At 42.6% G+C, this 12676-nt stretch overlaps 1 protein-coding gene across 1 annotated transcript; it reads right to left on the bottom strand.

Moving 5' to 3' along the window:
- Positions 1-9256: 9256 nt before the first annotated feature.
- On the bottom strand, positions 9257-9756 carry LOC119292501 (beta-fructofuranosidase, insoluble isoenzyme 3-like). The gene is made up of 2 exons (XM_037571321.1): positions 9583-9756; positions 9257-9454 (listed from the first exon to the last, which is right to left on the bottom strand). Exons 1-2 carry the CDS (start codon positions 9754-9756, stop codon positions 9257-9259), a joined length of 372 nt encoding a protein of 123 aa, XP_037427218.1.
- Between the last annotated feature and the right edge of the window lie 2920 nt (positions 9757-12676).

Raw genomic sequence — 12676 nt, 5'->3', positions numbered from 1 at the left:
CGCCCCCAGCTATGATATAATCGTTTAAAAGAAAAAGAACCATATGGTTAGTGTCAACCAGATCTTCCTTATGTTGGAAATATGCCCTAGAGGCAATAATAAATTGGCTATTTCCTTGTTCATGATAATTGTCTATTGATCATGCTATAATTGTGTTATCCGGAAATCGTAATACATGTGTGAATAAATAGACCACAACACGTCCCTAGTGAGCCTCTAGTTGACTAGCTCGTTGATCAACAGATAGTCATGGTTTCCTGACTATGGACATTGGATGTCATTGATAACGAGATCACATCATTAGGAGAATGATGTGATGGACAAGACCCAATCCTAAGCGTAGCACAAAGATCGTGTAGTTAGTTTTGCTAGAGCTTTTCCAAATGTCAAGTATCATTTCCTTAGACCATGAGATTGTGCAACTCCAGGATACCGTAGGAGTGCTTTGGGTGTGCCAAACGTCACAACGTAACTGGGTGACTATAAAGGTGCACTTCGGGTATCTCCGAAAGTGTCTGTTGGGTTGGCACGAATCAAGACTGGGATTTGTCACTCCGTATGACAGAGAGGTATCTCTGGGCCCACTCAGTAATGCATCATCATAATGAGCTCAATGTGACCAAGTGTCTGGTCACGGTATCATGCATTACAGTACGAGTAAAGTGACTTGCCGGTAACGAGATTAAACGAGGTATTGGGATACCGATGATCGAATCTCGGGCAAGTAACGTACCGATTGACAAAGGGAATTGTATACGGGATTGATTGAATCCTCTACATCGTGGTTCATCCGATGAGATCATCGAGGATCATGTGGGAGCCAACATGGGTATCCAGATCCCGCTGTTGGTTATTGACCGGAGAGTCGTCTCGGTCATGTCTGCATGTCTCCCGAACCCGTAGGGTCTACACACTTAAGGTTCGGTGACGCTAGGGTTGTTGAGATATTAGTATGCGGTAACCTGAAAGTTGTTCGGAGTCTCGGATGAGATCCCGGACGTCACGAGGAGTTCCAGAATGGTCCGGAGGTGAAGAATTATATATAGGAAGTCAGGTTTCGGCCATCGGGGAAGTTTCGGGGGTCACCGGTATTGTACCGGGACCACTGGAAGGGTCCCGAGGGTCCACCGGGTGGGGCCACCTATCCCAGAGGGCCCCATGGGCTGAAGTGGGAGGGGAACCAGCCCCTGGTGGGCTGGTGCGCCCCCTTGCCCCCCTCTGCGCCTAGGGTTGGAAACCCTAGGGGTGGGGGCGCCTCCACCTGGCTTGGGGGGCAAGTTTCCCCCCTGGCCGTCGTCCCCCTTGGAGATTGGATCTCCTAGGGCCGGCGCCCCCCTAGGGGCCCTATATATAGTGGGGGGAGAGAGGGCAGCTGCACCCCAAGTCTCTGGCGCCTCCCTCTTCCTCTGCAACACCTCTCCCTCTCGTAGAGCTTGGCGAAGCCCTGCCGAGATCGCTGCTGCATCCACCACCACGTCGTCTTGCTGCTGGATCTCCATCAACCTCTCCTTCCCCCTTGCTGGATCAAGAAGGAGGAGATGTCTTCCCAACCGTACATGTGTTGAATGTGGAGGTGCTGTCCGTTCAGCACTAGGATCATCGGTGATTTGGATCACGACGAGTACGACTCCCTCAACCACGTTCTCTTGAACGCTTCCGCTCGCAATCTACAAGGGTATGTAGATGCACTCCTCTCTCTCGTTGCTAGATGAATTCCATAGATTGATCTTGGTGAAGTGTAGGAAAATTTTTATTTTCTGCAACGTTCCCCAACAGTGGTATCAGAGCTAGGTCTATGCGTAGTTTCTATGCACGAGTAGAACACAAGTTGTTGTGGGCGTTGATTTTGTTCAATATGCTTACCGTTACTAGTCCAATCTTGTTTCGACGGTATTGTGGGATGAAGCGGCCCGGGCCGACCTTACACGTACACTTACGTGAGACAGGTTCCACCGACTGACATGCACTTGTTGCATAAGGTGGCTAGCGGGTGTCAGTCTCTCCCACTTTAGTCGGATCGGATTCGATGAAAAGGGTCCTTATGAAGGATAAATAGCAATTGGCATATCACGTTGTGGTTTTTGCGTAGGTAAGAAACATTCTTGCTAGAAACCCATAGCAGCCATGTAAAACATACAAACAACAATTAGAGGACGTCTAACTTGTTTTTGCAGGGTATGCTATGTGATGTGATATGGCCAAAAGAATGTGATGAATGATATGTGATGTATGAGATTGATCATGTTCTTGTAATAGGAATCACGACTTGCATGTCGATGAGTATGACAACCGGCAGGAGCCATAGGAGTTGTCTTAATTTATTATATGACCTGTGTGTCATTGAACAATGCCATGTAATTACTTTACGTTATTGCTAAAACGTTAGCCATAGTAGTAGAAGTAATAGTTGGTGAGACAACTTCATGGAGACGCGATGATGGAGATCATGGTGTCATGCCGGTGACGATGATGATCATGGAGCCCCGAAGATGGAGATCAAAAGGAGCAAAATGATATTGGCCATATCATGTCACTTTTTGATTGCATGTGATGTTTATCATGTTTCTGCATCTTATTTGCTTAGAACGACGGTAGTAAATAAGATGATTCCTCATTAAAATTTCAAGAAAGTGTTCCCCCTAACTGTGCACCGTTGTGAAAGTTCGTTGTTTCGAAGCATCATGTGATGATCGGGTGTGATAGATTCTAACATTCACATACAACGGGTGTAAGCCAGATTTACACACGCGAAACACTTAGGTTGACTTGACGAGCCTAGCATGTATAGACATGGCCTCGGAACACAAGAGACCGAAAGGTCGAGCATGAGTCGTATGGTGGATACGATCAACATGAAGATGTTCACCGATGATGACTAGTCCGTCTCACGTGATGATCGGACACGGCCTAGTTGACTCGGATCATGTAATCACTTAGATGACTAGAGAGATGTCTATCTGAGTGGGAGTACATAAGATGAACTTAATTATCCTGAATATAGTCAAAAGGTCTTTGCAAATTATGTCGTAGCTCGCGTTTTAGTTCTACTATTTTAGATATGTTCCTAGAGAAAATTTAGTTGAAAGTTGATAGTAGAAATTATGCGGACTGGGTCCGTAAACTGAGGATTGTCCTCATTGCTGCGTAGAAGGCTTATGTCCTTAATGCACCGCTCGGTGTGCTGAACCTCGAACGTCGTCTGTGGATGTTGCGAACATTTGACATACACGTTTTTTGATAACTACGTGATAGTTCAGTAATGTTAAACGGTTTAGAATTGAGGCACCGAAGACAATTTCGAAACGTCGCGGAACATATGAGATGTTTCGAGGGCTGAAATTGGGATTTCAGGCTCGTGCCCACGTCAAGAGGTATAAGACCTCCGACGATTTTTCTTAGCCTGCAAACTAAGGGAGAAAAGCTCAATCGTTGAGCTTGTGCTCAGATTGTCTGAGTACAACAATCACTTGAATCGAGTGGGAGTTGATCTTCCAGATGTGATAGTGACGTTTCTCCAAAGTCATTGCCACCAAGCTGCTAGAGCTTCGTGATGAACTATAACATATCAGGGATACATATGATGATCCTTGAAATATTCGCGATGTTTGACACCGCGAAAGTAGTAATCAAGTAGGAGCATCAATTGTTGATGGTTGGTGAAACCACTAGTTTCAAGAAGGGCAAGGGCAAGAAGGGATTCTTCATAAAATGGCAAATCAGTTGCTACTCTAGTGAAGAAACCCAAGGTTGAACCCAAACCCGAGACTAAGTGCTTCTGTAATAAGGGGAACGGTCACTGGAGCAGAATTACCCTAGATACTTGGTAGATAAGAAGGCAGGCAAGGTCGATAGAAGTATATTGGATATACATGTGTACTCTACTAGTACTCCTCATAGCACCATGGTAATAGATACCGGTTCGGTTGCTAAGTGTTAGTAACTCGAAATAAAAGGCTACGGAATAAACGGAGACCAGCTGAAGGTGAGGTGACGATATGTGTTCGAAGTATTTCCAAGGTTGATGTGATCAAACATCGCACGCTCCCTCTACCATTGGGATCAGTGTTAAACCTAAATAATTGTTATTTGTTGTTTGCGTTGAGCATAGACATGATTGGATTATGTCTATTGCAATATGGTTATTCATTTAAGGAGAATAATGGTTACTCTGTTTATTTGAATAATGCCTTCAATGGTCTTGCACCTAAAATGAATGGTTTATTGAATCTCGATCTTAGTAATACACATGTTCATGCCAAAAGATATAAGGTAGTAATGATAGTACCACCTACTCGTGGCACTGCCATGTAAGTCATATTGGTATAAAACGCATGAAGAAGCTCCATGTTGATGGATCTTTGGACTCACTCGTTTTTTGAAAAGTTTGAGACATGCGAACCATGTCTATTGGTATGTACGCATGAAGAAACTCCATGCAGATGGATCGTTTGGACTCACTTGATTTTGAATCACTTGAGACATGCAAATCATACCACATGGGCAAGATGACTGAAAAGCCTCGTTTTCAGTAAGATGGAACAAGAAAGCAACTTGTTGGAAGTAACACATTTTTTATGTGTGCAGTCCAATGAGTGTTGAGGCATACAGTGGATATCGTTATGTTCTTACTTCACAGATGATTTGAGTAGATGTTGAGTATATTTACTTGATGAAACACAAGTCTGAATTATTGAAAGGTTCAAGTAATTTCAGAGTGGAGTTGAAGATCTTCTTGACAAGAGGATAAAATGTCTATGATATGATCATAGAGATGAATATCTGAGTTACGAGTTTGGTACATAGTTGAGACATTGTGGAAATTGTTTCACAACTAACACCGCCTGGAACACCATAGTGTGATGGTGTGTCCGAACATCATAGATGCACCCTATTGAATATGGGGCATACCATGATGTCTCTTATCGAATTACCACTATCGTTCATGGGTTAGGCATTAGAGACAATCGCATCCACTTTAAATAGGGCACCACGTAATTCTGTTGAGATGACATCATATGAACTATGGTTTAGAGAAACCTAAGTTGTCGTTTCTTAAAAGTTTGGGGCTGCGACGCTTATGTGAAAAAAGTTTCGGGCTGATAAGCCCGAACCCAAAGCGGATAAATGCATCTTCATAGGACACCCAAAACAGTTGGGTATACCTCCAGTCTCAGTTCCGGAAGCAAAAGGGATTGTTTCTAGAATCAGGTCCTTTCTCGAGGAAAAGTTTCTCTCGAAAGAATTGAGTGGGAGGAAGATAGAACTTGATGAGGTTGTCGAACCCTCACTTCAACCGGAGAGTAGTGCAACACAGAAAGATGTTTCTGTGGAATCTACGACTGTTGAAGAGGAAGCTAATGATAGTGATCATGAAGCTTTGGATCAAGTTGCTATCGAACCTCGTAGGTCGACAAGGATATGTACTACTCCTGAGTGGTATGGTGATCCTGTCTTAGAGGTCATGTTGTTGGACAACAATGAACCTACGAGCTATGGAGAAGTGATGGTGGGCCCATATTCCAACAAATGGTTAGAAGCCATGAAATCTGAGATAGGATCCATGTATCAGAACAAAGCATGAACTTTGGTGGACTTGCCCGATGATCGGCAAGCCATTGAGATAAATGGATCTTTAAGAAGAAGACGGGCGTGGACGGTAATGTCACCATCGATGAAGCTCGACTTGTGGCGAAGAGTTTTTCACAAGTTCAAGGAGTTGACTACGATGATATTTTCTCATCCGTAGCGATGCTTAAGTCCGTTGGAATCATGTTAGCATTAGCTGCATTTATGAAATCTGGCATATGGATGTCAAAACAAGTTTCCTTACCAGTTTTCGTAAGTAAAGGTTGTATGTGATAAAATTAGAAAGGTTTTGTCGATCCTAAGGATGCTAAAAGGTATGCTAGCTCCAGCGATCCTTCCATGGACTAGAGCAAGCATCTCGGAGTCAGAATATACGCTTTGATGGAGTGATCAAAGTTTTTGGGTTTATACAAAACTTGTTAGAAACTTGTATTTACAATAAAGTGAGGGGAGCACTACAACATTTCTGATAAGTATATGTGAATGACATATTGTTGATCCGAAATGATGTAAAATTTCTGGAAAGCATAAAGGGTTGTTTGAAAGGAGTTTTTCAAAGGAAGACATGGAAAGTTGCTTACATATTGGGCATCAAGATCTATAGAGATAGATCAAGACGCCTGGTGATACTTTCAAAAGAACACACACCTTTGACATGATTTTGAAGGAGTTCAAAATAGGTCAGTCAAAGAAGGAGTTCTTACCTGAGTTATAAGGTGTGAAGTTGAGTAAGACTCAAAGCTTGACCGCGGCAGAAGAAAGAGGAAGGACGAAGGTCATCCCCTATGCTTTTGGCATAGCCTCTATACGGTATGCCATGCTGAGTGCCGCACCTGATGTGTGCCTTGCCACATGTCTGGCAAGAGGGTACAAAGGTGATCCAGGAGTGGAGCACTAGATAGCGGTCAAAATTATCCTTAGAGGAATAAGGAAATGTTTCTCGGTTATGGAGGTGATAAAGAGTTCGACGTAAAGAGTTACGTCGATGCAAGCTTAACACCTATCCGGATAGCTCTGAGTAGAGATATCGGATACATATAATGGAGCAAAAATTTAGAATAGCTCCAAGTGGAATGTGGTAGCAGCATCTATGATATGACATAAGGTTTTGCAAAAATACATAGGGATCTGAATGTTGCAGACCCGTTGACTACAACCTCTCTCACAAGCCTAACATGATTAAACCCAGAACTCATTGAGTGTTAATCACATAGTGATGTGAACTAGATTGTTGACTCTAGTAAACTCTTTGGATGTTAGTCACATGGCGATGTGACCCGTGAGTGTTAATCACATGGTGATGTGAACTGGATTATTGACTCTAGTGCAAGTGGGAGACTGTTGGAAATATGCCCTAGAGGCAATAATAAATTGACTATTTCCTTGTTCATGATAATTGTCTATTGTTCATGCTATAATTGTGTTATCCAGAAATTATAATACATGTGTGAATAAATAGACCATAACACGTCCCTAGTGAGCCTCTAGTTGACTAGCTCGTTGATCAACAGATAGTCATGGTTTCCTGACTATGGACATTGGATGTCATTGATAACGGGATTACATCATTAGGAGAATGATGTGATGGACAAGACCCAATCCTAAGCGTAGCACAAAGATCGTGTAGTTCGTTTTGCTAGAGGTTTTCCAAATGTCAAGTATCATTTCCTTAGACCATGAGATTGTGCAACTCCCGGATACTTTAGGAGTGCTTTGGGTGTGCCAAACATCACAACGTAACTGGGTGACTATAAAGATGCACTGCGGGTATCTCCGAAAGTGTCTGTTGGGTTGGCATGAATCGAGACTGGGATTTGTCACTCCGTATGACGGAGAGGTATCTCTGGGCCCACTCGGTAATGCATCATCATAATGAGCTCAATGTGACCAAGTGTCTGGTCACGGGATCATGCATTACGGTACGAGTAAAGTGACTTGCCGGTAACGAGATTAAACGAGGTATTGGGATACCGACGATCGAATCTCGGGCAAGTAACGTACCGATTGACAAAGGGAATTGTATACGGGATTGATTGAATCCTCTACATCGTGGTTCATCCGATGAGATCATCGAGGAGCATGTGGGAGCCAACATGGGTATCCTGATCCCCCTGTTGGTTATTGACCGGAGAGTCGTCTCGGTCATGTCCGCATGTCTCCCAAACCCGTAGGGTCTACACACTTAAGGTTCGGTGACGCTAGGGTTGTTGAGATATTAGTATGTGGTAACCCGAAAGTTGTTCGGAGTCCTGGATGAGATCCCGGACGTCACGAGGAGTTCCGGAATGGTCCGGAGGTGAAGAATTATATATAGGAAGTCAGGTTTCGGCCATCGAGAAAGTTTCGGGGGTCACCGGTATTGTACCGGGACCACCGGAAGGGTCCCGGGGGTCCACCGGGTGGGGCCACCTATCCCGGAGGGCCTCATGGGCTGAAGTGGGAAGGAAACCAGCCCCTGGTGGGTTGGTGCGCCCCCCTTGGGCCCCCCTGCGCCTAGGGTTGGAAACCCTAGGGGTGGGGGCGCCTCCACCTGGCTTGGGGGGCAAGTTTCCCCCCTAGCCGCCGCCCCCCTTGGAGATTGGATCTCCTATGGCCGGCGCCCCCCATAGGGGCCCTATATATAGTGGGGGGAGGGAGGGCAGCCGCACCCCAAGTCTCTGGCGCCTCCCTCTCCCTCTGCAACACCTCTCCTTCTCGTAGAGCTTGGCGAAGCCCTGCCGAGATCGCTGCTGCATCCACCACCACGCCGTCGTGCTGCTGGATCTCCATCAACCTCTCCTCCCCCCTTGCTGGATCAAGAAGGAGGAGACGTCTTCCCAACCGTACATGTGTTGAACGCGGAGGTGCTGTCCGTTCAGCACTAGGATCATCGGTGATTTGGATCACGACGAGTACGACTCCCTCAACCCCGTTCTCTTGAACGCTTCCGCTCGCGATCTACAAGGGTATGTAGATGCACTCCTCTCTCTCGTTGCTAGATGAACTCCGTAGATTAATCTTGGTGAAGCGTAGGAAAATTTTTATTTTCTGCAACGTTCCCCAACACCTTATATGTCTGCTGACTGTTAGATCAGCTAAGACCATACATCTTGTAAGATTTTTTGAAGGCAATGTGACATTCTTTTGCATGCAACTAGACAATTCTTGACATGTTATCGGTGTTTTACAGATTGCATCATTCAGATTGATGCGTTATGTACACTCACATTATTACTTTTAGCGATATACTACTAGGAAATTTATTGGTCTTTTGATATATACAAGTTTAGCATTAAGATGTTCCTTTCATAAATTGTTACATAAGGAAGTACTAGCATAAAGTTATTGTTTGAGTTTAAGAGCATTATCACTTGCATTCTGTTACTAGTTTGAAGTAAATGTCACAAATCAAATACAGTCTTACTAAGTCTCAGTCGACTGAGGCTTTGTTAACTCTTAGTCGATGATATATTCATGAGATTTTACATTGAGATCTGTGTATAATTTTTTTTCAGTTTTTTTTTCTCGCTTGCATGTTATGTCATTGACCGAGACTTGTTAAATCCGAGTCGACAGAGACCTCACCCAAGCAAATAACCCGTCTAGCCTCTCATATCATGACACCTCAAGTCTGTTATTAGATACTACCTACTCTACAATTGTACAATTATCTTCCGTGTTGATCATCTGATTAGTATTGGTCGATGTCCGTGCTGATCTTGGCAGAACGCATGTCATATGTATTTAGGTGCGTAACCTTGATATCTGACTTGCCGTGATTGAACACGTAGAGGCGCGCCTTGTTGCTGACGGCCTGCGTCGGGTAGACCCACGACAATATGCTCATTCTGCCGTGGCCTCCGAAGCTCTCCACCATAGAGTGGTCGATCTGCGCACAATGCACCGTAGAGCATCAATAGCTAGTTAGAAAAAATTAGAGGCCCAGATTAAGAAAAGTACATTCATTTCGCCCCCAAACATGCTGATATGTATTACTAGTAGCTAGGTGTAAGGTACCAAGGTTCTGAGAGGTATCTTGCCGCCGGTCTCGAGGATGTCGACGTCGATGAAGCCGGCGAAGCTTGGCTTGTAGAGGTGGTCGGTGTAGGACGACCTGGAGGGATCGTTGCACATAAGCACGGTGTGCTTGCCGGCGTCGCCGTCCTTGAACACCCTGAAGAAGACCGCCATCCTCTCCTTGAGCTCGTCGGACGCAAGCACCCACAACCCAAACGGCTCGAGCCGCCCTTGATGTCCGCGCCCTGCGCCGCGCACACCGTCTGCACGTCTGTGCCGCGCCAAGCCGGATCAAATTGATCGGTCTTGTTTAGACGCACTTTTTTTTAACGAACATTTTTTGAATCAGAGAATTTTTTTTAATCCGGCCAATTCTATAATAACACCGAAGAAGATGAGTCCAACCCACAAAAGAGCCTAACCTAGATTCTTGCAGCGGGCACAACCGAAACCGTGACGAAACATATTTGGCCTATTAACTACATTGTTTAACTTTATCAGTAGACTATATTTGATGGCGGTGTATTTTGGGTTACTCGTTTATTCCTAATGTACTTTTCGTTCTTTATTCTGAGTTATTACCACTAGTTTTATTACTGATTTGCTCCCGTTTATTGAGAACTGTTCTCTATTTGCATCGGCTAACGCTGTTGTGACAGCATATTATATGCTGCCATGGCAACTTTTTTTATTCTAGCCTAGTGCACCAATCAGTGGTGAGCGCTAATAAGCTCCCGCCGCACATACTTTACACCGCAATGGCATGCGTTGCAGCTTGCCCGCCATTGGTAAGGTCTCCCGCCACTGCTATGAGATTGATTACACTAGCGGGCAATTTACACCGCCCACCACTGATGCCACTTTAGCAGTGGTGGGCGGCCCAAAGAGGCTCACCCGCCACTACTAATGTCAAACATGTATATAAGAATTGTTTCTGATGTATATAAAAAATGTAATATGTGCATGGAAAAAGTAGACATAAAAATATATGTTTACAAAAATGTTAACTATATATTTCCAAAATACTAAACATGTATACAAAAAATTATACATAAAATGCTTAAAAAGTATACAAAAAATGGTCCTCGCATATACAAAAAATATACAAAATTTATGGAAAATGTAGGCGTAAACATATATGTTGAAAAGCTTAATTATGTATTTCCAAAATGTTGAGCGTGTATATAAAAAATGTTTCTGATGCATACATAAAAAAATATAACTTCTAAAAAGAATGTGAATGATTTATTCCAAAAGCATTGAACGTGTATGTAAAAAATGTTTTGATGCATACAAAAAATTTACAAAGGAAAATAAAGAAGACCAATAAAAAAACAAAGAAACAAAGGAAAAAAGAAAAACAAGTGGAAACTAAGGAAGAAACAACGAAAATGAAAAAAATAGTTAAACCATGAAAGAAACAAAAAAAGGGTGAGAAAGGAAACGAAACAGGAAAAAAACTGATGAAAACCATGAAGCTACAAAGAAAGCCGAATAACAACATCCAATGAAAACCGACAAAGAAAACAAAAAGGAAAGCCAAGAAAATTGAGAAATGATAAAAAACAATATATATTTAAAGAAAAGAAAAGCCAAAGAAAATTTGTCGAAACAAGGAAAACATAAGTACAAGGAAGAAAAGAGAAAAGCAGAAGAATACTGGTGAAGAAATACAAATCACAATGGAATACAAGGGAAAAGACATGTAAACCCAGCCTCATACAGTGAAAATGGGACAAAAGATAAACAACACAGAAAAAACTGGCCCGACCGACCGAAAGATAAACCAGAAAAATACTGGCCCAAACAGTGAAAAGTGGACAAAACGAAAATCACAAAGAGAGAAAAAAAAACGAAGTAAATGCTACTGTGTTGTGCCGGCCCGCTCGTGCCGCATTTCAGGCGAGGGGATCCCATATTGTTATAAGCGACATATAGCTCCCGCGCCTATGATGCACCTAACTCCTATGTGGCACCTTCAGCGCCTGGTACAGTGTTATTCGCAACTTGGCGCACACCACCTTTTGTCCTGTGCTTGGCCCATTTACATTTTTTTCTTTTCTTTTTTAAACCTTCAAAAAAATACAAGTGTGTCATGGGAGATTCAAACTCCAATACTACTCGTTTAGTCCTGGAGGCAGTAACTACTGGGCAACTTACTTGTTGTCACCTGCGCTTTTTTTTCTTCTTGTGAGAAATGTGACGATAGAAAGGAAAAAAAAAGACATGCTTTCCCGTCCAAGTTTTCCCTCTATTTGGCTGTCTTCCTTCTTTTGTGTTTCTTTTTTTATTTTTTCCTCAATTCACAAATTGTTTTTAAAATTTGTGACTTTTAAAAATTCTGTGAACTTTTCCAAAGTTCAGGAACTACATTTTAAATCTCGTGATTTTTTCCAATATGTGATTTTTCAAATTCATGTACTTTTTCAAATTTTGTGAACATCTTTACAATTTTTGCGAACTCGCTTTAAGATTCATGAACTTTGTTCAAATTTGTGAACATTTTTTATTTTTCCAATTTGCTTTTCAAATCTGTGAACTTATTTTCAAATTCATGAACGTTTTTAAAATTTTGTGAACTTTGTTTTCAGTTTTCAGAGATTTTAAAAAAAATCGAATGTTCATGAATTGTTTTTAGATTTCACTAACTTATTTTTCAAATTGATGAACAATCCTCAAATTATTATTATTATTATTATTATTATTAATGCAAAAAAATTCATTCTTTTATGAATTTTAAAATTTGTGAACCTTTTCCAGAATGTTGATTATTTTCTAAAAAGTGAAATCTTTTTCAAATTTATGATTTTTCAAAATTTTATGATATTTTATTAAAAGTCACTGGTCAACCAGTTAGCTGATCAACTAGTAAGCTGGTCAACCCGCTAGAGATGTGAAGCATGTGGAACATGCGGCCCACTCGAGCAGGAACGAATGGAGCTTCGCATTTGTTGCGCTGTAGCAAGATGGCACTTTTGGGCCGTAGCCCACAAATGAAGGTAGTGAGCACTAGGGATCCTTTTCGGCACGTGAAGCGCTGAACTGGAGCACGCTATAACCCTCACGGAAATATAGCATTGGCCATGCGTGATGG

This window comes from Triticum dicoccoides, chromosome 4B, assembly GCF_002162155.2.
Source record: "Triticum dicoccoides isolate Atlit2015 ecotype Zavitan chromosome 4B, WEW_v2.0, whole genome shotgun sequence".
Classification (NCBI taxonomy): domain Eukaryota; kingdom Viridiplantae; phylum Streptophyta; class Magnoliopsida; order Poales; family Poaceae; genus Triticum; species Triticum dicoccoides.
Note: the sequence above shows the minus strand (reverse complement) of the source record. Positions and strands in the feature narration are given on the sequence as shown.